This window comes from Oryzias latipes, chromosome 4, assembly GCF_002234675.1.
Source record: "Oryzias latipes chromosome 4, ASM223467v1".
Classification (NCBI taxonomy): domain Eukaryota; kingdom Metazoa; phylum Chordata; class Actinopteri; order Beloniformes; family Adrianichthyidae; genus Oryzias; species Oryzias latipes.
Window position 1 is genome coordinate 21,972,536 of NC_019862.2, and position 27,048 is coordinate 21,999,583.

Below are 27,048 nucleotides of genomic sequence, written 5' to 3' on the forward strand. Positions count from 1 at the left end.
AGACTGTAATAAATCCTGCGGTGTGTGCGTCTCCGTATGTATTTCTGTACATTTAGGTTGTAAAAGTTTGCGAAATCGACTCGATTATAGGTTTCTGATCGTGTTGATAACCTCAAAGTTGAAGCGGTTTCAAAGAATATTTAAGTAGGAACATTTTTTCAAGAGGAAATAACAAACACAAATACTGTCAGTTTTAGAAGAGGCATGCAATTTCGCCCGCGATATTCGCCGACGTTTAACGCCTCGTGACTAAACAAAGGGCACCAATGTGAGTGTGCACACCGACGCGAAAAAACGCCACGCGTCAAAGCGTCACTTTTTAAAAAAGGCCTCGGGTTCGTTTTTTTGGTTTGATGCGTCGCGTCAAAAACTATACGACCAATGAGAACGGCGCTTTTGCACACGTGTCTGGAGCTTCTGAAGTTACAGTAAAACACAACTTGGGGGGGCTCAAACATCAAACTGCCTTGCTGAGCACACATACCAGCGAAGAAGGTAGACGCCAAGTAGCGTCTACACAGCTGCGAAGAAATAATGACGGACATTCTAAAATATCCCCGAACCAAGCACCAGTTGGAGCTACTGGTGCTTGAAGTATTCATGTTTTCTTTGTATGATTCTGGCAAGCACGTAAATACTTGCTCTCTTCTTCTGAGTAAAAAAGCGACTTTAAGAATCGTAAAGTTGTGCAGCGCCACCTTGTGTACAGGAGTATTTCTGTTTTACATTAAGTGCCATCTAATGTCAGGGAATGAAATTGCATGTTCACTCGGCTCATCGTCAGCGAAAATCGCCTGGGTGTGAACACAAAAAACGTGGCGAAAAACGCTGGCGAATAACGCCTGGCGAATATTCGTCCCGGTGTGTACGGGCCTTAACTGTTCTTGCTCCCCTGCCTTATTTTTTAAATGTTCTTGATTATCCACAGTTTTTTCCATGATATTTTTTCTTTATTTCAAAATAGTCAAGTGTTAAACTAACCAATCAGATGCCTGAATAAAAGTGTGTGGTCTCACATTTGAAATGTTTGATTGACAGATTCTCCAGAGCTCGTTTTTAGTGGGGTGGACTTCTGACAAGCTCACTCCTGATTGGTGAGAGTTGTTGCCATAGAAATGTTGGCTAATTTCTGCTTACTGACCTCGTCTGGCTCCAACATGGTGGCGTCCATAAAGTGAAAAAACGGCGACTGAACGGACTTCATTTTGCTGAAGGCGGAAGTTTGTCATTTTCTGTTGGTGACATCACACTCACTCGCTCCAGGTCTCATATACAGTCAAGGATTTAACCCTAGAGCATCCAAGCCGTTATTTTGTCCATAAATCACACAGGCTGTTCAGAAGAGAGGCATTTCCTCACAGAATGGTACAATTCTGAAATGTATCAAACTGAATCAACAAGTTTTATTTAACGTGTCTGCTCGGATCTAGCTTCTCCTTTTCAGCTTCGTGCCGAGATCCTTCATCTTATATAACAGCAAATGCGTGGGTGTAGCAGCCTATACATTTTTCAGGCTTCGTTACATCTGCAGCTGCTGAGTCCTCCTTTTTTTTCCTTCCTAGCTTGGCCAGACACACATTGTTTATTTCTGCTTGTTTATTTGCATCACTCTCTGGTTCACACTTGCTCCAGTTTCTCCCACTTTTCCTTCACACTGAGGCCACATGTCCTGTAGACTGGTATGTGTGTCTTACCGCCCCACATTTACACCCGCGCACCGCCTCACACACACAGCTTGCTTGGTGCACGCTGTGGGACTCGTGTGTCTGTGAGCTGATCTTTCTCCCAACTTTTGACTGCTCAAATTGTTTTAGGAGCTTGTTTGTGCGAGGATCTTCCCATCAGCTGTTTTTTCCCCTGCATACCGTTCTGGGAATGCCATTCCCGATGGCGTTATCAGTTGGTCCGATGGTGCACACACACTTGCACCTTATGGACGTTAACCTGATGAGGGGAACATGCATGCATTCTGCTCATTCCTGTGCACTTTCTCAGGCTCTCTGTGTCAAACAGGTGGAGCTTCTCTGTGTCCTGGTTCCGTTTTTTTTTTTTCTTCCTTTCTGTCCCTATTTGTCTGTCGCACGCGCTCTACAAGACAGTCGGCTCCGTCGCTCAGTAAAGGACGGAGCGTAAACGCTCTCGTTTTCAATCGCAGCGCACATTTAGCAGGAAGGCGTGCATTTATCACGGTGCCTATAAACAGCATGGCCGCGCAGGACCGTGAATGATTCTGCTTCTCATGTAAGATGATGTGTTGTGTAAGCCCGGGCTCAGTATAGCTCTCCGCGGCGGTGCGCAGTAACATTTGGCATTTTGATTAACCCTCGTACTGAGCTGTCCTGTGATCCAGCTAGAGTACTGTAAACCTTAAGTAACTCCTCCTCCTCGACTCTCATCAAACTGTCAACTGGCCATAATTAAAACTGAGCTCATTGGAGCTCAACATGCAGGCCGACCCCCCTGGCCTTTCCAAGCTTTGGTAAGCACTTGTTGCACATAACTTCTTTTGCAGATCCAAATTGTTCAGTAGTTTTCGTCACAGAATAGATGTGGTTTCTCCCGATGAGATCATATGTTGAGGGGCGATATTTGTCCTCAGTATTGGTGGGGGTCGGGGGAGATTAGCGGCATGTGTTGAAACATGAAATCTAGACCATCGAGTCTCGAAACCTGATCTGGAGATGATGGGAACTCGTTCCCAGTTAAGGAGGTAAATGTTTTCTTGGTATCCAGAGGAGTGGCCCATATGTTGGGGCGTCTGAACAAATCACAAACCCGACAGGACGCAGGCAGAGCCGCCACTAATTATTTGGGAACACATGCCTACTAAGTCCGGTGTCTGGGGATAAGCTAAATGGATTGGCAGCCAAAAAGAACACCTTTCACAAGTTTGCAGGTGTTTTAACCTACATTCTCTCTTTAGATAGATCATGTAACATTGTCCGCCTGCACTCGGTTGTTTCAATTGAATTGTTAGGTTCAGGTTTTTAGTTTCCATTGACTGTATATGAGAACTGGAGCGCGTGAGTGTGACGTAACCTATAGAAAATTGTTCACACTAAAGGAAGTCCATTCAGTCGCCATTTTTCTGCGATACGGACATCGCCATGTTGGAGCCAGATGACGCTAGAAAACACTGATTGGTTCCAGCCAGTTTAAGTCCTCATTTCTATGGCAACCAAACCTTGCCAATCAGGAGTTAGCTTATCAGTTAGCTTATTGGGGCGGCCGTGGTGCAGCGGTAGGGCGGTCGACCCATGATCGTAAGATTCACGCCTTTCACACCCATGGGCAAGACACTGAACCCCACCATGCCTCTGGTGGGAGGTTGACGCCAGTGTTCGGCAGCGATGCCGTCACCAGTGTGTGATTGTGTGTGTGTAACTGGTTGAATTTGTCTGTGACTGTAAAGCGCTTTGGGCCTTGTAGGTAGAAAAGCGCTATATAAGTATACGCCATTTACCCTTTCTCAGAGGTCCACACTCCTAGCTCATAAAAGTAGGCTTGGGAGAATGTGTCAATCAAACATTTTGAACGTTTGAGGGTGGGGCACCACATACATTAACTGAAGTATCTGATTGATCAGTTTATAACTTGAATAACTAAGAATAAAGAAAAAAATATCATGAAAAAAATAGAAAACTGTATAGTGCGGCACTATGTAGCAATTCGGACACCATGCTCTCCACTTTTTTTTTTTTTACATCATCGCTTTCATGAAATTAAAATTGAATTAATATGAGCGTGTTGCGACGATTATTTATGAATCCATTGAAGATAAAAGCATTGAGGATTTATTAAAAAGAATACATTTAAATACATTTTTTTGGCAAAAATTGTTCAGACGCAATGCTTGTGGTCTATATTCGCCAATCTAGTGAGCATCGATGCACACTGGTTTTTCGCTGAGACTTCTGGGAAATTTCTAGGGCACTTGATTTGGGAATTGTAGGTTTGGACAGCACTACAACATGGCGAACGCACTAAATAGTGCACTATATAAGGGTTAGGGTGGGAATTTGGACATAAGCTTAGATTAAATGAACTTCCCTTCCAGGAAGAGTCTGTGCTGCTAGCTCCGCCCCCAGGCTAACACACCCACTCACTTTTCCCGTGGAGCTAGCAGTGATCGGCAAAAACGCTTTCCTTTTCTATGCACAATATGCACATCCATCTTTGCAAAAGTTCAGATGTTGTTTTTTTTTTTTTTTGTGGGCAAGACACAGAAACGCTGCAAAGGCCGACTATGGGTGGACGTCATGATCTGAGCAGCACTCACAAGGAAAGCCGGTGCATCAGAAATCAAGTCGCCTTACTTCCGGGTAGCAAAATGAACTCGCAAACATAACTCATATTCCATAAAATCTGTTCTTTAGTGTGCCTATGGTAATATATTAATATAGTATATATTAACATATAGATATAGTTTACTATGAAAGGCTTAAGAAAAGCATGATATAGGCCCTTTAAACAAGCTGTAGATCAAATTTAATAAAAGTTGCATATCTTCTCACTGGGGGGATGGGGTGGGTGGGGGGGTGCAAAGCCTTGTGTGCTGAGTCTGCAGTCCACTCATCAAGAATGTCATTCTTTTGCTTCCATTATGGCTGCATTAAAAAAAACACAATACATAAAATAATAATTCATAAAACACAGCTAAGGTGCAATTAATTTGCGAGAGAAGAGCGCTTTAAAACACTCCCTCCCGGGCTCTGACAAAATGCTGAATAAATGCAAACTTCATTGTGATGAATGACAAAACTGAGCCAACTACTTTTCATGCCTTCTTGGAGTAAAGCGAGAGCCGTAATGGACAATTGTCAGAAATCACGCGGCGTGGGTCTCGCTGCGCCGCATGAAACCACGTGTTAGTCTGGCTACAGGGAAAGTGGGGGTGGTGGTGGGGGCCGTTAAAGCCGCTCCATAAATCTCCTTCCTTTGTCAGCTGGAGATGCGCCCGCCCAGCTCCTCTCCCAGCCACCCGTTGATGGTAACCCTATCTGCCCCGACTCTCTTCCATTTGTCCACAGACACTGACACGGTGCCATAATAATCATTGACGGCTTCGCCGAATATGTGGGAAGACGAGCGAAGAGCCTAAAGAGCGTCTGGCATGTTAATTATGTCCTGCACACGCTGGCATGGCAACATATATTTTTAAGCTTGGTTTTAGTTGAAAATTCATCTGAAATTTGAAGGTTTTTTTAAGTCAACTCACCACTTTTTGAGTTTCTGTGTGTTCTGGAAAAGTAAAAAAAAATTGATCGCATTGTTTTAACTTTGCATAAAAGAGGATTTCAGCCAGCAATGCCAAGCACAGACTGAGACCTTCCCCCCTATGCTTGAGTGAACCCATCATCAGCTCTTGTAACTAGTAGCTTAATATGCTCCTTTAAATGTTGTGCCCTCTTCGTACCCTCATGCTCCACCTGGCTCTCCACTTGAGCCTTAGAGCCAGGCTGCAGGTCGTGGCCCTTGGCTGAGGGGAAACTCGACACCACATTATGTTTACTTTTTTTTCAGCCTTTCTAACTTTCCATTTCAGTCTTCCAACTCTCGATATCTGAACCTTTGCTCCCCCCAAGCCTATTCTGGTCTACTGGAGTTATTCATTGAACCCCCCTCCCTCATCATTGCTCCTTATGCTCATCTCTAAGGTGCCCCGTTACTGTCATGGTCTTCTCTTCTTTCCTCCTTTCTTTCCGTTTCGTGTTCATTGGTCACATGGGCGGAAAGTTAAGTTTTCTCCGTTCTCTTTGGGGCCCTTCAGAAGTTTGACCATGTGCCTCCAACCATCACTGGCATCTAAATCTGCGCTCCACGCTTCATTCCCATAACTTTCCCTTATACCGATGACCTCCCTGCTTACAATCGACCTGGTGGTCTCTAAAGTCCATACTGATCTCCCTACAGCAGTCTTAACATGAGCTTTTTTGAAAAGATTCTTCCCAGGATGTGATGGACAAGTGTTTATGATGACCATAAATCCTGTCAACTTCTCTTGTGGCCGCTTTAGCAGCATGGGACCTATTTTTTAGCTACAATCTGTGCTAAAGGAATAAACTTTGCTGCAAGACAAAGACTTGTAGGCTTTAAATGATCTAACAAAATCTTTACTTTCTATGCTTTTTTTGTCTTTTATTACTTAAAAACTTTAACTTAAAATAAATGTGCAAAACTGAATTCTCTGGCAGCAATGGACTGCATAGTTTTATAAACAATACTTTTATTAATATATTTGTGAGTATTTCTACCTAAAGTTCCTGCAAAACTGTCAAATATTTGTAATAAATGAAGTCTAAATACTTGAACCCCAGATTTTAGTGTTTCTTTGAATGACTTTTAAGCAAGGCTTCAACTCCCCCATCCCTCCAGCATCCATCAAAATGACCCCTTTTAATTGTACATGCCTTCAAAAGAATATTCTGAATTTATGTTGTAATACTGTGATTAGTAAAGTGACAAAAATGGGGGCAAAAAAGCCAGCAGCAAGGCTGCAAAATGTCTAGCTTCTTGTCATTTTCAGCTGAAGAGTAACACGCGAACTAGTTATGAAATTTATCAAGATAAACAAAAAGTGTGAGTTTGGCACATTTGAAAGCGTTTTTTTTTTTTACTCTTCATCAGAGGATTTCTTGCAGATCAAAATATGCTATGAAACTGTACCAACTGCAAAGCTACTTCTTCAATCGGGATGTTTTTTTTTATCTGCCCAGAAGTGTCTTGAAAAAATGACGGCCCCCGTTTTTCTGTTTTAGTTAAGGCTACTTACACACCGCCCTCTGCAAAGCGCATTCAACCGGCTCCTTCCAATATAAATCTATGTAAACACGTGTTTCAGGCTTCCACATTCAAAATCCTTAGAATTGAACCTTCTGGACTTCTGTGTACAAAACGTGTGGCCATTGAACGCACGTTGTCAACTAAACTAGTTTAAACTTTGACCAATCAGGGACTTGGATTTGGTGAAACTCACCAACCTCAGAGCATAGCTGGTTTTTCTGTCTGATGTCTGCGTGGCCAATGACCCTCAATAAAAGAGAGTCAAAGCAGATTCTTTTAAGGGAAAAACGTTATGTTGGCGAGAAGAAATGGCACTTTCAAGCTAAGTGGATATATGCTTACTTTGTCATACCTTAAGGGCTGGATAAAGTCATGTGCCTGATTTGCAAGCAGGTAAATGCAATGCTCAAAGAATTCAAAATAAATCGTCACTATGTTAAAAATCATGAAAACTATGACAAATGTACCGGCGAGGAGCGCAACAATAAGCTCCAACAACTACAAGGAGGCTATGCTGCACAGCAGATGTTTACAAAAATTGCAAAATCCAGTGAAGCTGTGACAGAAGCTAGCTACTTGTGGCTTTGGAAATGACCCTGTGTAGCAAGCCCTTAAGTGACGGGGAGTTTGTAAAAAGAATGTATGCTAAAAGTAGCTGACACTAGAGCAAAAGAAGAAGTTTGAAGAATGATACACTAACTAGACGAGTAGAAGATCTGGACAGCAACCTCTGGGAAAGTATCTGGAAGGCTTGGTTATTTGTACAAACAACACTTGGTCATTAAAGTTATTAAAAACAACGTTTTCTGTTTATCCATTTTTTTTCACCAAAATTGGCCCCCAATCTAAGTCTAGCTCTGAATTTGGCCCTCCGCTACAAAAACTCTGAGAACCCCTGCTTTACAGCCATCTTGAATGTTTTTTTTTTTCTGCAGTTACAACTTAAATAAGTAAGACTAAGTAATTCTTGCATAAATAAACAACTGCCCCATAATTTATTTGTGCCTCCCCATTAGTCTTTCTCGTTTAATCCCCCAATTGACTTTATATCTGCGCTCCAGGTTGGGTTTTTACTTTTAATAATGGATGATTTTTTTTCATTGTGTTCTATTGTTAAAGGCCTGAAGATAGCCGCTAATTTCAGCTAGGTCGTATTGATTAGCTGTACAGGGTGTGGATTGTTTTATAGTCAGAGAGGAACCCTGCATCCCCCTCCATTACACTTCCCTCCCCTCATTCCTTCCTACCCACTTTCAACTCCTTCCGTCAGAAGCCCCCCCTCTTACTCTCTGGTTGAATAATTAATGCTTAACCTATTTAATTAGTGAGATTTGCTCCAAACAGAAGCAGAGTAATTGAGTCTTTGGATCTGGTTGTCGTGGCGAGGAGTACCTTACTGCGATTAACAATACCTGCTTTACTGTCAGAGCGTCTGTGTTGGCAAAAGTGGCACATGTGGTGGCACAAGTGTGACCGTTTTGGAATGACAACTGCAGCGCTGGAAGCTGTAACTTCCTGCAGCCGTCCTGCCAGCAAAGTTGGCACGGAGAGCCGGGTGGGCAGCGTGACAGGGCCGATGGGGGAAATCAATCTTACACTATGAGCTGTGGTTATGATATTAATAACTGCTGCTGCAGGCCAAATCCAATGAAGATGATGATTTGTGTGTCAGCATTGTTTGTTTTGGTTTTTTGTTCAGCAGAAAAAGCAAAATCCCTTACCGTCACAGCTCTATGGCCTAATTTGGATGTTCAGTTAAAAACTTCTTTGCAATGTCAATATTTGGGGAAAATAAAGCAAAGAAAATACTCAAAAGCTCAAAGTAAAGATATTTTACCATTTTAAAAGGGATCCAACATAAGCAAAATATGTTTAAACGACTTAATGTCTGTGTCCTCTCAGTTTTCTTTCAGGTTTAGTGCTAGTGATGTAATAAATTTGTCTGACATCTTTTTCGTGCGTTAGCTCAATTGTTGCAAGTCAAACAGATGTTTTTTCATCACTTTTAAAGATGTTTTTATGGTTTAGTTAAGATTTAGATGCTCCAGTGCTCCACATCGTTAGCATTTCTGCCTACGTTTGAAACGGCAAAAAAAAAAAGAATCTTTCAAATCACGTCTGACTTATTTTGTTGGTCATGTTGAGTCAAGAAGTAGACATCAGCCTGATTTCAATTTGCTTTGGTGGCAGCCGTAACGGAAAAAAGCAGCAAAGTCATCATTTGATATGCTGACCTTTAACCGATCTCCTGAGGTAAAAGCTGGCTGCTGGTTGGCTGTCAGCAACAGTTTGACAGTCTTGTTTTCCTGCAGGAGACAGCACTCTCGGCCTCGGTCTGCCAGTGTCGATTCTGCTGCGTGTTTTTAAGTCCAGCAGAGAGCTGGCAGGAACACATGAACCCGGGTCTCTTCTATTTATGCTCACATTTGAGTAGGTCGGGGTGTTCAGCCAGATTCACTGCTCAGTCTCACTGTCTCACGTACGTTTTTTTAGAAACACCATGTACAAAAACATCCGTGCACCTTTAGATTCTCATGGATTTCTGACAGTGACCTGTAGAGGGAGCTCTGAACATAGAATCTGCCAACCGGACCAAACTTCTCCTTTAATGATTAGTTCTGGACAGTTTTCTCCACACTCATGGGACTGTAGGTAATATGAAGAAGACAAAAATCCATTGTTAAGGTTAAAAAATTAAAAAAATGAGAAAATCTTTTAACAAAAGTTTAAAAAGTAGATGCTTTTTGCTGGTTTTTACCAGCATGTTTTTGGCGAAAAGGACCCATCCATTATGGGAAAAATCCCCAATATGGTGCATTTTCATCTAAAAGTAGTAGCTGGTGCCCATAATTTTTGTTTTCAGAGCTTAGCATGGACACACTCCAACATATATATTCCTGACCTTTTAACCCCCTACTCTTGAGCCTGATCCTTCAGCTCTACAAACCCAATTTTTTATAAATTCCTCAAACCATTTACAAAACATGACTATTTTTTGCCTTTGAAACTGTCGCTCCTCGTCTTTGGAATTCCCTACCTTTGTCGCTATGTCAGATCAACTTTGTTGAATGTGTGAAGATCTAGGACATGATGTTTTAATTTAGGAGAGCTTTTAGTTCATCTGAGCCTAATGGCGTTGGATGTTTTAATCTGTCTCTGATTGGGTTTTGATTTTTTGCTCCTTTATTTTTGGAAGGCACTTTCTGATTTTATTCTGTGATAAAAGCTATATGAATACAAATGTACTTATTTACTTATTGGTGGCCCAAAGTGGCTGATTTTGAAGCTTATCCCTTAGTCATATGCACCCGTCAGGGGTTGACCTGTACAGTGCTGTGAGTCTTTGGATGGTCCCGGGCCATAGAAGGTTGTAAAAACGAGAGGCTGCATCTTTAAGGGGAGTGCAGGTGTGTCTTGCAGTTCTTTTGAGGCTCATACATGCCACCTTAAGGGACGTCATGAAAATGGAACCCGTTCGTTGTTGTGTATGTGGTAAATGAACTGTGAAGTATTTGTAAGAATAAGTTGCACACACTTCTGACGTATGGATGATGCTGTCGTAGGATGTCCTTAAGTTTTTGCAGGATCAATATACACTGCTCATTACATTATTAAAACAATCACAAGATGTGAAATCTTACTTTAAAGTCCCACTCGATTTATCTTTTGATCTGTTTTCAGAGTGTTCCCAGTGGTTTTTTTTAACTATGTGTTTTGAGCCAAAATCCAAAAACCTGTGTAGCTTTTTAGGACATAGATTTATACATAGCGGCAGTGGTTCATTAGAAATTCGTGGGACCGTTGGTATGGAGTAAACCTGCCCCACTTCCCACCACTCATCTGGTAACACGCTCTCTCACTAGTTAACAGCCCCTTAAAACCCCAACCTAGCATTACCGGTGCAGCAAAAATGGCGAGCAATAATGGAGCTATCCAGCTGTCCAGTTTTGAGTCAGATCCCAGCTCAGACGAGGAAAACAGAGACCTACATGGATCTATTTGTTTACAAGTGGATGAATCAGAATGGAGCAGAGCAGGGAGTTTGTGGCCTGGCGATTGTAGCTTCTACATAAGAACTACGCTCTTTTCAAACTGCGTTCTTTCTTGTGCTCCTGATTCACAACGATCTGTATAAACAAATACATAGAAATACAACTCTGAGCTTAGTTTTCTCTGTATATGTCCTCCACCATCAGAAAAAAGCCACAAGAACATGGTAAAAACACCTTTTTCATCAGAGTGGGTCTTTGAGTATAATCTATTGATCAATTATTCTTTTTTTGTTTTTGTTTCTCTGCTTAGCTGTTAGACTTTAATGTAGGCAATTCTCTTTCTTATCCAGGGTATATTACATTTAAATTGAAAATAGCAACAACAACAAAAAAAGAAACAAGTATTAAACTAAATAGTTAAATCCGTTATGGAAATCCTCAGTGACACCAAAAAAACCTTCAACGTGAAGTTGCTTCTTTGTTTGGCAAAACTCACAGATCCAGTCAGCATCCTTCATTTAGACTTCATTTATGTTTACGTGTCCATCCATATTTAGATCCTGAAAGCAAATTTAGGCCTCTGTGTCTGTTTTCTGCTGTGCCTCCGTAGCTGTGCTCCAGTGTGCGCCTGAATAAGAGCAGAGCGTCTCTGTGAGAGTACAGTATCGATCCCGGGCAGTTCATTTACTGCTGTCCCCCGTGAGTTGCTCTGGGGGAAATGGCCAGTTTGTCTCCTGTCATTGTAGCTTCTGAGTTAAAGGGAAGTTAAAAAAGTAAAGTGTAGGGGAGGGGGACAACATGTCTGCTGGACACTAAAGAAGCAGCCCCTTCATCAAGCCTTCCTTTTTTGGGTTAAATATCTTGTTGAACCATAGCATTGATGAGTAGGACACTTGTTTGCATGCCTACGTTTGGTCGGATCTGCATGTGGGCTTGATATTTGGATGGGCTTCCCTGAAGAAGGTCGTATTGATCACCGATTGCTCACTCTCCCTGCTCCCTTGGGATCTGCTTTTCTGGAAGTGGTTAATTTGTCTCCTGTCCAGCCCCCCCCCCACCACCACCTAACGCACCTGCACCTTCTGTAGCTAATTTGTGCTGCTGTCTTTTGGGGGGCTTAGCTGTTAAATACCTCTCTGCAGATTTTATTGATCATTTCGTCCGATGACAGTAATGCTGGACTGATTGCCAAATAGCTGCCATTTGGAATATAAAGTCCAATTTCGATGTGGAAAATGAAAAGCCGTGTGAGACGTGAAAAGTAGTGGAAACATTTTTGTGACTCTTTACTCTATTGTTATCAGACTTTGTGTCTCCATATCATCCATCTCTTATGAGAATAAAAAAAAATCATCTTTTGAGCTATCTTAAAAGCATTCCCAGTGGTTATGATGATTATGCCATTTTAGCTCAAATCAAAAAACCTGTGGCAGGTTTCTTAAAAACCAGTTGGTGGCCGGCCCTGGAGGCCCGAGTTAGACACCCCTGCCTTACGCGATCAACGTAAATCATCTGATTTGCAGAGAAAAGCAACTGTGCATCGGCCTGCAACACTTTAAAGCAGCTTTCTCGCTGATATGCAACACATTACTAATAAAAAGTTTTGATCGTGTTATGGGTTGAAAAGTAGTAGGTAGTCTAGGGAATGCAAACACTGGAGCTAAAGTTCCGGTTGAAAAGGGTAAAAATTTTTACCGATCTGAACATTTTTGTTAATATCAATTTTTAAAGAAATAGAGCAATTAATGTTTTTTTGCCCCATTTTGAGCTCAATCGTAAAGACTAAACCATTTATTCACATTAAAAGGTTTTAAGAAAAGGTGCTTCATTTCTGAAAACTTGTGGAATATCCCCCTTTTGGTATGATGGTACACACTGACTTTGCAGTTAGATATGATGAAACATTTGGTGTCACACACGAAGACGTTCAGGCCGGAAACCTGTAAAAACTCATGCAAACCATTCGAAAACAAAGAGTCTACATTTTTTGTTGACTCTTTGTCCATGGTGTTCTGAACTGCCTTGTGGCAACGCCTCCTGTTTACAGCAGCCCCTCCTGCATGCGTGAGTGACACTGGATAGGGGGGAGCCTTACATTTTAGTTCGAGTATTTCAGGTTCGTGGCCCCAGAACTATTTTTAGGGGGATTCCTTTTTTTCTGTTCACCGCTTATTTCTCGAACCTATATGTATGTTGTTTACTGCATTCTTGCTTCAACGAGTTTTGTGAGCACGAGAGACACTTTTTTAAATTCTGCACAGTGAAGAAATTAGAACAAACCTTGGATATTGGGCTGTAACTTTGTGCATTAAGTTGCATTTAGTCTAAAAAGCCAAATTGCATTAAAAATGGAGTCATCTCCTCAAATGAAAGACCAAACTCTGCAATGCTACAGCTGCTGTGACTTTGAAGGACCTTTCGGTGTGCGCCTACGAGGGCACCCATGCCAGCGCTTCGGAGGCAGTGTCCACTCCGAGCAGATGCCCGCTCCTCCCGGTTGTGATCAGCATTTTAGTGCTCTGCTCCCAGCTCCTCCCGGACCCAGAGGGACCAATTAGGCCGTGGCAGCTGTGCCCGGAGTGCCACCGCAGAATGGATGGGCCACGGGTGGGCGGGTGAGGATGTTGCGCAGAAAAAAGGGGAGAAAGAGCTTAAGACGTGGATGTAAACAAGCAAAGAACCATTACAGAGAAGCTTGGAGATAACGGAACTGGTGTTGGAAATTCCTTGACAGAAGTGCACACAAAAAACAATAAGGTAGAAAGCAGTTTGTTTATTTGCAGCAGGCCTCCTCCCAGCACCTGTTAGCCTTCCATGGAATTTGAAAGAGGAGCGTGAAAACCCCTTTGCCCTCATGCATTCACCAAATTAGCACCCAGACCCACAAGACAGTCAAGTGCTCCTCACCACAGATGACCTTTTAGCCCCCAGAACCTTTCCTTTTCACCTCGGCAATGCCATGCCACACCAGGAGCTGGGCCTCCTCTCACTGAGCTTGGGCCAAACCGAACTGTCAGAGTCCAGTTCTTGAGTTATTCCAGCCACCCACTTCATTACACACAGACTCAAAGGTCAAATATCTGAGTTATTGCTCAGGGTTTTCAGATAATCTATACTCCAAGGGTTATTTGACATGCCGACTTTAAAAATGACACAACATGTTGGGATGATCTCACTAAAGGATGAGAGCTGAAATTTGATTCTTTTTTAAAACTAAATATGTAACGTTACTTCTGTTAACTACAGGGACCTTCTGTACTTTCCAAACAGTTTTTTTCTTTGACAGCTCTATTCCAATATATGAAACACTGTGTCCCCAATTCCTCAAGGTTCAATGTAGTTTTACTTTTTACACACGTTCAGTGGCCACGCCTGTTGTGTGTAGAGCTTGCAAACGGTCGTAGAAACTTGGAAATGGATGCATTAATGCGAGAGTTTTGAACATGGAACCCCAAAACGCGCCTCTACACAGACCTTTCATTGGAAGAGGTCGCTTGAACGTGTGTTGCCGAGGGCGACTTGAGCGTAACTTTGCAATCTATTTCTTATATTTGCTCATCGCATTAGATATAACTAAATAATCTGAAACATTACAACTGTAACATATCAGGTGCGCAGAAAGGTCAACTCTTTTTAAATAAAGGAATCTTAGTTGTTTTTATGCAAAAAAGGATAAATGAAAAATATATATAGCAAGACAGCAAACGACAAACCGACAAAGAAACATCTAAATCTGAGTGTAATTAAAGTACTGTTTAGGAAATAAGTGTTCTTTGATTATATGTTTTTTAGCTGCTCTCTCTTCTTTTAGTGGCTGCCAACTTACACTAATTTAAAATTTGATTTTATGCCAAATGTCATTTGTCCCATTACTTTCAAATATTTGTTTTAAGCTTATAGTTCCCTGCTACGTACTGGCAACCTTTCTAGGGAGTTCCCTGCATTTGCCAAACAGTAGAAAGTTAGGCTCCAGCAACACCGTGACCCCAAAGGGTTTAAGTGGGGTTTAGAAAACAGATGGATTTATGTAGTTGATAACTGTATGGTAAAAGGTACATGGATTTGCAGTTATTGAACACAAACTGTTTTGCTTTTTATTGGTTTTGATTTTTCCACAAAGGAGCAATATATTTTTGGCACGCCAGAAAGATACTGGCAGCAATGATCACACAGCAAACATGATTTCAGTTTCCTTTTTTTTTTTTTTTTGGCTTTCTGTATTTTCTGGTCTATCTTCCAAATTATGTCATACATAAGGCGCACCGAACTACAAAGCGCATGAAGCGACAGAAAAAAGCCAGAGAAAAGTCTGGCAGTGAGTTTTTATAAACTGCATTCACAATAATTTTAGAATTTATTTGCAACACGCCACATGTTAGCCATATTAGAAGCTTTAGCCACGTTAGCATATTCACAAAACCAGTAGCTCTCAACCTTGTTTGTAATACATAAAAAACAGACTAAAATAAACGTTACTGTGACTGTGCTAACTCCCAACCTAGTTCGTAACAAAAGAAAAACACAGTCCAACATTGCTATACGTTAGCCCATGTTAATGTATTTACAATAAGACCCAAACTTGTTTGCAACTTCTAAAAATAACAGATTGACATTGTGCGCAACATACTGTCATAGCAGCTTACCTTAACGTTGCAAGTGCTCCTCCTTTGTTCCTCCCGTTTCTCTGTGAAAAAACGTGATCTCCTTACAATTCCTCCCCGGAATTGTAAATCTCACGAGATCTTTCGAGACTTCGACACTTGTTGTTTGAACTTATTTCAGTGAAGTTGGCTCAATATATAAAAATTAAGTAAAAATGACTTTGTGAGGTTTTAAGACATATTTACTTGAAACAGCTATGCACATCTTACGAACGTGTTTTATTCGAGCAAAAACCACAAATTATGGATGGAGAACTTGTACAAACAGCCTGTTTCCCTTTTTTGAGTGTAATGCGCACTGTTTTACCCTTATAGCGTGGAAAATACCATAATGCTTCAGACAATTTTGAGATGCATGTGCCACTCAAAGCTGGAATGGTTTCACTGAAAAGCAATTACAGCTTAAAATTGTAAAATTAAAAAATTAAAATTTACTCCCTCTTGTGTTTTGATGCAACGATACAATGGTGTGCTCCTCGTCTGAACAGTAAATAAATGGGAACACTGCCTGGCATGTCCTGAGAATTTAGCCATTGTAAAGAGACCTTGCATTAGCAGGGGAAAGGCATCACCCAAAACCACCATTACTTTAGATTTCTCGAACTCCGAAATAAATGCTATTACAAATTCAAATTTAATGCCAATAAACCAGCAATACATGGTCTCAATGAAATTTGTTCCGCCCTAACGTGATTTGTATCCTACATTGTTTTTTCTAAGGAGTCAAAAATGAACCCCTTTCACTAAAGCAACTTTTATTTCAAATGTTATTTTCAACAATAGTTTGTATGACTGATTTGAAATGTTTGAGTATTTTAAAACCCCTTTTTTGCCGTTATCATTTATGATGTTGGGAGGTTGAGGGGGGTGTCAGTTTGACCCTATATCCCCAGAACTGTTTAGGAAACAAATCTAGAGGCGTTTTTGTTCATTTTTAGCTTTCCTTGAAGTAAATTGCTATGTACTGTTTAAAAGTAAAACATTGCTATTCTTAGCAGAAATTGCTGTCTCTCTTCTTCACGCCGAGTTGCAAATCAAGCTGCTCTGTCCGGGTCAGGGCAGCATGTTCCTGTCAGTCTATTGACTCGCTGCTGTATTGAGCTGGTGATCTGCAACAGAGGTGCTCAATGAAGTAGAAGAACTAGAGTCTGCTCTAACATGGTTTCTAGAGCAATAGTTCCCATTTCTGATCTTCAAATACCCCTGCCCATGTTTACCTTTTTTCGTTGCCTGAAGCGATGTACACACGTGTGGGGCTTTCAAGAACGCGCTGAACGTAGGTCTTTAACACGCTTTTGGCATATGGTGTTCACAAAGGTCTGTCGCTACCTGATATTAGCGCATGTACTCACAGATGGAAGAGTCTTGGTGCAAAGCGTCAACATGGTTCAAATCTCATGAATCTTGCTCCAGGCTTTTTCATTCGCAGCTCATTTGCGCTATATGAAAAACTTCTGTCCCGGGCACAAACCGCAATTATTAATTTCTCCTGGATAATCGATTTTCAACCAGTTGACACTTCTGTGAGTTGAAAAAGACTCTGCCCAAACGTCTCTCCCAAATTCAAGTCTTTATTTGGTCAAAATTCCACATGTTTAACGTTCAACGTGTGGTTTGTAAGTAGAGCCCAAACGGACTGAAAAACTTCCGTAACGTTGCATGAATGCAAGAGTTTTGATCGCAGAAACCTTAAATGCACATATACATGCGTTTACATACGGTAATCATTTCATTGGTCCGGTGTAATAGTAGCCTAACACACTTGATTAAGCTCATCATTTCTGTAGGGACATGACAGATTCTCTGATGGAACATGTTTGACATAAAGTTACTTGTAAATTTTTCCAATTAAATGAAATTCTAACTTTTGAACCTATGTTTTTTCAGCAAGTAGCCCCCAAAATATATTCTTTTTCACCTAAAATTTAGGGCAGTTTTGTTTCACCATTGTACACCGGCCGTGGCGCTGTAGTAATGCGAGTCGTTCCTGCAGAGAAGACTTACTGTAAATACTTCTTATTACCGGGCATCCTCTGGCCCTTTCGTCACCCGGACCCCTCCCTCCCTTTGGCTTGTTATCTGTCCAACTTCTCTCTTAACCCTCTGACACATTCATGATGCTCGTGTGTCTCCCGCCGGGCTTGCACGTCTCCTCTCCATCTCCCTCTGTGTGTCTCAAACAGAAGTTGAAGGCCAGTGTCGGACCGGCTGACTGGGGTCCATCACTCACTGGCCCAAAAGAATCGGCAGCATGATGGATGCGCGCTGTGCTGGCATCTGCAACCAGAACCCCAGTACTGCTTTAAATCTAGAACAGTGTGCTCCCGTGTGTGTGCGTGTGTGTTGAAGCTGACAAACTGCAGGCTCCCGCATGTGTCTTCGAGCCATCACTCAGTATGATGGAGTCTAACCAACACAGTGTTGGCCTACACGCCAGCTCTATATTACTACATTTCAGTGCCACAGAAGACAGGATGTTCTGGGCATGTGAGTACTCCTGTACTCGAGTACTTCTGTTTCCCCTCAGAAGTAGAGGCAACATTTCTCAGTTTAAGGAAGAACAGCTCAGTAACACTGTCTTAACCGTTTCACGACCTCTGCGAAGAATTAGTTAAAATTATTGTAATAAAAATTTTCATTTCAAGAAAGTATAATAAAGTTTTCAGCACTGTGGTCGAGATGTTTTCAAAACCTCACACTTTGTTGCTTTTTGTACTACATATTTAAAATTATTTTTAAGGCCCAATGGGTAAATATGTTCCTGCTCAAGACGTTTGCAAAAAGTCATGGCAATTTAACAAAGCTACTCTAATAATACTTTATGTTTGTGTTTTCTTGTCATTCAAATTAATACAAAAATAAATAAAATATTACAAATTTTAATAATTGTTAACGATGACTAACTCAGTATAAACAGTAGGTTCTTTTTTTTTTGGTACTTATAAATGATAAAATACACGGGAATATAATTTTGACTTACCATGGGTACATTGTTCAGAACAGTACACCAATGTATATTCATTTTTGTGTTCTCTGCTGTGAGATTTCTTCTTATTTGTATTGCAAATTTACAATTTATAACCCTAAAGCTACTTTCACAATGCCCTCGGGAACGTGCGTTAAAGCGATCACATCCAATGAAAAGTCTAAGTAAATGTGAGTTTCCGGCTTCTGTGTTCCAAACCTTTGTGTTTATGTGTAGCTACCCCCCTTTTTTGAGACTCTACGTACAAAGTGCGCAGTAATAAAAAATATGTTAAATATTAAACTAGGTCAACTTTGACAAATCAGGGACTCTGATTTGGTAGTGACGTATGGATAGGACATTTTATTATGTGCATTTATGTCTGTGTGTGTGGGGGGGGTTACTTGGCCGTATACCCCTATGAAATAAGGTAGTTGTGCCCCAGAGTAGTACAATAAGAAGTTTAAAATCCAAATACTCACACTAAACTATTCCAATGTGGCCAACATAAGAGCTAATGTTTACATGACCAAAATAAATAATATACGTTTATGATAAGAAAGAAAATCCCCCTTGTACACGCTCAAAGCCAGTCTTTTACCTATCATTTGCCCTCTTGTATGTTGTCTCTACTCCACCACCCCTTACACCACCCCCGTCTACATCCCTATGAATTTCTGCTGCTCCCCCGGGCTTCTCCTGTGTTCGGGGTCTTGACTTGTATGATCCAGGGCAGGGGTTCACATCCCTTGTGGAATCTCGAGTTGCCCTTTAGAAATGCTCTTACTAAACCTTCAAGTAGCCCTGTCACTAAAAGAAAAAGCTGGATGACATGCTAGCCCCCCCCCCCCCCCCCCATTTAAAAAAAAACCTAACCTTGCCCTTTCTTTACTCACAAATAGCTGTACCTATAACATGTGTAATAATGGAGGGGGTGAGCTCCTAAGCGGAAAAACCCTGAGGCTCTTCCTCTTGATGTGTCTAAAGGGATCTGCTGATTGACAGGCACAGTCACACCTTTGACCAAGCAAGACCCCCTGTGTGTAACACAAACATCATGGGACGCTCAACAAGGTGTTTGATGTGGATCAAAAACTGACAGAGTCCAGTTCAACACCAATGTTTTGTCATCCATTGGTGTTGGGTCAGGGTCAAGGTTGATTTGTTGCTGAAAGTGTTTTTATCATGTCTTATTTACGTTATTGATGTACTTCATGGCTTTGGGGAGCATGTGGCCCCTATGGAAAAAGCACACAAAGGAGCTGTTCTTCAATTATTTATCAAGGATGTTGTCTCCTTGCAGATTATTCAACATTTGATAAAAAATACTTGGTTAACACTTTAAAGATTTTACATTGTAAGGCATTTATAGCAAAAAATATGTTCTTGATAGCTGATCAAGTTATGAAGACTTTCTTACTTTTGGTAAACATTTGCGAAATAATAAACATCAAAAACATTAATTTTAGATGGGAATTCTGACTTTTTTACAAGGCGGTCATGGCAAAATTGTTCCCCTCTGCCACCAACCTCCAGTGGTCATATGAGGAATTGCAACATTCCTATTATTTTACATTGCTTCAGATCTAGGACCAGAAGGTTGTGGCTTGGTCCATGGGCAAATCAGAGGATTGGGACAGGAAGTTCATCTTCTGTAAAACACAAATTAAATCATTACAACCCTCGATATTTGCATGTGGTGACTTCTAAAGGTTTTCTTCTTCGAGATAGGGAATACCTTGTCAATGAATCACTTTTAACTAGGATTTAAGGAAAGGTGAAAGGTTGAAGCTGGTTTGTGTTCGTGAGAAAACACAGATAATGTTGCGTCTCCCTAGCTTTTGATCACGCAGACAATGGTGAAGATGTTCAACTATATCCAACAAAAATGTTTGTCATAGACTCAGGCTACGAACACACCAGCCTCTGCAATGTCGGTTCAAGCGACCACTTCCAATCAATAGTCTATGTAAAGGTGCGTATCTGTGTGTCAGGCTTCTACACTCAAAGTTTTTGCCTTCACGCGTTGCTCTGCAGGTTTTTAAGTCAATTTTTGGGCTTTGTGTACATTAAACATATGTTGAAGTTTAACCACTTGAATCAGGGACTCGGATTAGGTAGTAACCTCCACCTATCTGTAACATACTTTTTAATTCAAGGAAGTGCCAACTGTTTGAAAATTAATCATGAAGGATAAATTAATAATTGCGGTTTGTGCCTGGCAGGAATTAAATGTCCTCAAGTATTTCATTTATTGGAATAGAGGTGTGAAAGAAAAGCCTTAGACAAGATTCACAAACTTTGCTCCCATTCGACATTTCCCACTAAGCCTCTTTCAGCTGTGAGTACATGCACTAGTATCGGGTAGCGACAATCCAGTGTGAACACCATATGCTAAATGTGCGTTCAAAAACCTGGAATCAACTCGTTCTTATAATAAAAACAAAAACAAAAAACAAGATCGGCTACTTCTTAAACCACTGCATAGAAAAACTGTTCTGCCTTCTCAGTTTGTAACATACGTTTAAGTGTAACATTTTGCAATTTATACCTATTTTACCATCTCACTGTTTTATGACCAGTAAGCCCCCCGCACATGTATGAGGGTGTTCCCTCCTTCTGCCTTGTGGTCAGTTGATGTTTCCCCGGGTCAGCTGGTGTCTGTTACAGCTGATGGCTCCATCGCAATGATTGACGAAGCCACGAGCCAGTGGCTACCCCACCTTTTTCACCCCGCTATCATTATAACCACGCATCTGTATGGTGACATCATTGAGCTGACGGAATCAGCCACATGGAGAGGAGACCTACGGTGTCCTCTAGAACAGTAAAAAGCTGCTGATTGATGTTGAGTCTGTCATCACATTTACAGTTACTCTGCTTCTCTGGAGGCATTTCTGTTATCAGTCTGGAATGAAGGGGCCACATTTGGAGTTCAACTTCCAATACTTTACAGGTACTCAGGTATTTTAAAACCCCAAACACAATACAGATTACAGCTTTTTGAAATTGCATCACTACATTGGACCACCTTCACTTGTAAATAACTCCACATTTGGAGTTCTAGTTAAAAGGATCCTGCTGAAAACATTTAGAAACTGAGCATCAATAATGCGTTTAAAAAAGATGGCTTACCTGAGTAGCAAATCACATCACAGTATTCGATTTTTCTACTGTTAGACCTCAGTATTTTTGCTTCTAGTGAAATTAGTAAATCTTATGAAGTCTCCAGTGGCATTTCACAAAGTTATGTTAAATATCCTGTGGTGAAGCCACCAACAGTTAAAAAAAAAGATTTCCCCAGAAAAATTTGAGTATCTCAATCTTTTTAGTCTCAATGGTAGTTACTGTTCCCCATCACAGTGAAGAGCTACTTTTGTTCCCCACCAGGATGCCATATGGACATCAACTTGAGTTTTATTGCTTTATTACAGCTTTTTCCAAATCATACATCTATTTCTTTTATTTTCATTGTCCATTTCAGGGTCTATTAGAGACCAATTTATCTGTTTATGGGTGGGGATATAGACATGTCACACAGGTGCAAATGACCAGACCCATTCTACTGGCAATCAAACATTTTTGTCTTAACATGAACCAAACTCTAGTTTCTGATTCCAGAGGACATCTGGAATGGGAAATCTTCCCCCATCCCAATTCATTTACGATGCAAGTGTATCTTTATAGTCATTTAAAGTGTTTTGAGTTAAAAGATGCTGCATTTTTTAGATCACACAGTTTTAGTTGGCAGGACACTGTTGACTTTTTGCAGATGGGGGTGTCAGGAGTACCTCTGTGTCAAACACTCATAACCATACAGGCTTACATTGGGTTATTAAACTGTGATAACTCCCTTGTTAAGCGTGACGTTAGCGTGGCATCACTATCTTGAGTGAGCGCTTTGGAGCTGTAGGAGTCAGGGGATGAGCCCCAGGGGACTGGAACATGGGATAGCAGAGGGAGCAGGCACTGTCAATATTAAGATTTATTATTCGTCAGCTCGTCCCGGGAAAACGGGAGACCCGCTGGTCTTCGGAATTAGCCGTCAGGAGGTTCCGTGCTGCTGCCTGTCAGTGCCCACAGTTAGAGGGCTGATGATTGGAGACAAGGCATGGAGGAGAACTTTGCTCAAAGTCAGGTCTACACTGCTTAGATGAGGCTCAGTCATCTTAGGAGACTGGTAAAACATTTTCAGATCCACTTATATAATGCTGTGTCTGTCTCTTCATGCTCATAAAGCAGGATCTACATTTATGAATTGTCAGCAGTTTTGACTGGATTCCTCAGTTAGAGGATCAAAACTGCTAGAGAAGATAAATGAGATAAACCTTTACTCTGCTTTGAAAAGTGGAGTTCTCCACATTTTACGTGGATGTGCAGACTGTTAGCAGCAGCTAATAATTTTCTTATGCGACACATATATGTCTGTCCACAACTTTTCCCCACAGCCAGAAAAATAATAGTTGTGACCATTCTGCATTTGTAATGTGTCATTTATTCAATTAAACAAACATTTCACTTTGGTCTGCAAGTGCAACCATATAACTTACTAACTCAGCAGTTTGGATAAAAGGTAAGTGTTCATAATGAAGGGCCAAAGAGACTAATTTATTTGTTAAGTCTCCAACTGATGCTTAGCTGTAAAACCATTGGACCAGAATCTGATGGTTAATATGTCCTTATTTTGCATCAACAATAATGTCTTTTTTATATATATATATGAGCTAGTTTGGTATGGGAGTATTAGAGCTATTTAAACTTGGTTGATGGTAAACTTCATAATAGTTTTGTTGATATCAGAGACTAAATTGTGCTTCCTTTTCTTGGCAAGAACTGGAATTTCCATGTCTTTACATCCATCTATTCCCATTCAGCGACAAAAAAAAAACGAAAAAGGAAGCCTCAGAGAAATAAGTGGGAAAACATGTTGAACCAGCCCTTTAATGTGGCTCTGAGATGGCAAGGCAGACTGTTTGCAGGAGGAGCGATGAGTGCGTGGAGAGTAGATTATCTGAGGATTCGCAGCACCGAGTCAGGGAGATGGATGGACAGTGTGCGAGCTGCATGCGTCTGCAAATGGTGTCTTCACAGAGCCTGGCGCCCCGTGCGAGGCAGGCCACTGTCAAAGGTCTATTAAGGGAAGATTGAGACCCCAGGTGTACATGTGTGAGTAAGTGTGTTTGTGTGCGCACGCTGAGGTGTTCACATGCTCATTGGTCATGGTTCTGTAGTGGAAGATTGAGACCCCATCGCTCCCAGAGTCACTCAAGCAACACAACCTGCAGTGTTTTACAATTGGCGGAGCACCGTCCATCCATCTGTGCTCTCCCACACCGCTGGGCGTAAATGCGGCCGTTCACGGCAAGTGTCATCAAACTGTAGCCAAGGGGAAAACAGCTGTGTGACAGCGTTCAGGACACAAAAAGTGTCACAATGTTTGCAACAAGGGTTTAGAGGCAGATTAGGACTAGGGTGGAGCGGGTGTGCACGGGTCTACGGGTTGGGAATCATGGCAGCACCTTTGACGAGGCCTATTTGTCATCTGCCAGGGCGCGCAAAGAGCTCTGACTGCAGTACGGATGGATTGTTAGAGAAAAAGCGACTACAAGCCAGGCAACTAATCCCAAGCAATCCGACCACACTCACATTTACACACATACGCACATCCAGGGATCTTGAGGCTGGGGGCCCTTTTCCAGTGATGCAGATCTTTTCCTTTCCATTTAGTCAAACTGCAACAACAACAAATGCTACATACACACCGGGCACATGTACAATGTCTCAAGAACACACTAAATGGACATTCTTAATTTGGCTTTTAGCCAATATACGTTGTTCAACATAGAGTGTTCACACTGGACTGTGGCTACCTGACAGTAGCACATGCACTCACAGTTGGAAGAGGCTTGGTTTAAATCTCGTGACTCTTGCTCCAGGCTTTTTCTTTCATACTCTTTCAGTATATGAAAGACTTGGTATTATATAATTTCGTCCAGGCACAAACTGCAATTATTATGATAAATTTTTAAACGGGTGGCACTTCCGTGTTTTTAAAAGGCTGTTACCCATATGCCACTACTAAATACAATTCCCTGATTGGTAGAAGTTCAACTGGATAAACATTTAACTCCAGTTCAATGACTGAAACTGACTTAAAAACATGCATTACTATGTGTGCATGTGAGAGTTCTGAATGCAGAAGCCCGAAATACTTTTCTTTGGAAGTGGCCGCTTGAACGCATATTTCCGAGCCCAGTGTGAATGTAACATTACATCTGTTCAGTATTCAGTTATATCTTTCTGGATTAAGAATCTCAGGCCCATGAGTCTGGAACACAAGATGACATGTGTGAACATATCTGCATGTAGTTGTGATAAGTAAATAAATGAGTAAGTAAGGTTTTGACGTTTAAATGAATATGCAGGAATCAGACAGTTTCACTTGATGGAAATATAGTAGCAATGAGGTAATAATAACACAGCTTTCGTTAATCTTATTAGAGAGCCTCAAACTTGAATGATTAATCAACCAATTTGTATTATTTTCTGGGTATCGGCCTGGACAACCCAAAAACGCACAGCACCCGTATGGGATAAGGCAATATAGTAAATAGAACATGGTGTATACCTATAGCGCTTTTCTCCCTTGATTAAGACCCAAAGCGATTTGCTATCACTGTCCCAACTCACCCATGTATCACTCATTCACACATTGATGGCGACTTATGGTCATGAAGGTCTGTCACAGAGAAACTGACAGCAAGATTTAATCATGTTAAAACACAAGCTGAACTTGAAACAAATAGAAGGGAATCTGTGAAGGAAAAAGCAGAGAGGCTGAGGTTTGCTCAAAATGGGGAAGGGATGAAGGCTTGTAGCAGAAAGACAGAGTGCACGTGTGTGAATGAGAGCAACTCATGTGAAACGGTGAGGTTACAGGAAACAGAGGGGAGGATGGGGGAGGATTTAGATTTCTTGGGATCAACAGTCCACAGTAACAAAGAGTGGGGAGAGGAAGTAGAGATAAGTGGAGGAATTGGACTGGTGTTAAAAGTGTTAAAGAGCCACTTTGACAATCTTTTAAGCTATTTTTAAAGCATTCCCAATAGTCATTTAATTATGGTTATGCCGTTTTTAGCCAAAATCTAAAAACCTGTCTTGTTTTCTTGGACATAGTTTCTGCAGAGCAGCAGAAGGTCATTGGAAATTTAACGATTTATATGAAGAAAAACTCAGAAATGCAATTTTGAGCTTAATTTTCTTTGTACATGTCCTCAATCATCAGACCAACGCCACAAGAACATGTTAAAAACACCAGATACACAATTTTCATTGGAGTGGATCTTTAACATTAATAAAAGGCGAGATCAGTGATGTCGTATGGTTTAGACAAGAAGTTTGGTAGCAGAGACAAAAAACTTGAAATCTCCCATTTTAGAAGAACTTTTAACATTCAGTACAGATGACTTGGACCTAAAACACAAGAACTTTGCACGGTTATGTTACTTGAAGCTGCTTTTTTTTAACTTGTTGAAGTTATATATGGGAGTAACATCAAAAGAAACACTTTTTAAATAAAGATTAGAAAGACAGGATGAGAAAGCTGGACATGTTCAATGGACAGATGACAAGTATATTGGTTAAAAAACATCCAGAGGAAGACCATAGAGGAGATTTATGGATGCAGTAAAGTAGAGCAAGAAGATAGTCAGAAAGACGGAGTGCTGTCGCCAACCAACACCGAAAACAAGGGGAGGGGGAAGAGGTACGAAAGATAATGACTTTTCTTTTGGCAGAATTGGGTGGATACTTTTGAGTGTAATATTCTATTTGATAAATTTCCATCCTGTAAAGTTTGTTGCGAACAGAATGCTATAAGAACTTCTTACAAATGCGACAAAGTATTGGGAAATCGGGATTAGAAATAAAATTAACGACTACAACCCAAATAGGTGTTTGTAATTAAATTAACATAAATATGCATATGAATAAATATTTATATAAGTAAAAGTTCTAAAATGTTTTCCACTGTATTTTATAATTTAATATGAACTATTGTGAAGCAGACAATGCCAATTCTATTGTGTGCACCAGCCAACTTGATCATAAAGCAACATGATGGATACCAAATAAATAAATAATTGTATTTTTTTCTCCTCCTGTCGTCCTGCTCTTACGCCTCTTCTCTGATGGATTTGTAAAATGATAAAATGAATGAGACTAAAAGAAAAGTGGGAGGCTGGGCAGGAGGGATGAAGGCAGCGCAGAAAGAGACAGAGCGCATGATTTATTAGACTCATAAAAATTCTGCTGCTGTTATTCCCTCATTTTTAGATGTGAAGCTTATTAAAGAGCACACCTGCCAGAGTCCTCAGATGCTTGTGTGCGTGTGTGTGTGTGTAAATGATTGTAGTGTATGCATTTGAAATGATGTGAATGTGCATCTCTTCCCACAGACAGGATCTTTCATTCTCTCATCCTTTGTGTGTCTACAGATCCCTCCTCATCCTCGCATCGTAGCCCCGCCTCCCAGCGGGTCTTCAGGACACGCTATAAGATGGTGACTCGTCCAGGCTCCAGCCCCACAAACACCCTTAACTACAACCCGGCTCTGTCCTGGCGGGCCAGGAGGATCCATTACGCTAGG

General features: G+C 41.1%; 1 protein-coding gene across 1 annotated transcript in view; it reads left to right on the plus strand.

Annotated features, from left to right (window-relative positions):
* zc3h3 (zinc finger CCCH-type containing 3) overlaps nt 1-27,048 on the plus strand; it is a 64,937-nt gene that overhangs the window by 5,983 nt on the left and 31,906 nt on the right. The window contains exon 4 of the mRNA XM_004068230.4: nt 26,897-27,047. Within this exon, the coding sequence (XP_004068278.1) occupies nt 26,897-27,047 (151 nt within the window). The remainder of the gene's footprint in view (nt 1-26,896; nt 27,048) is intronic.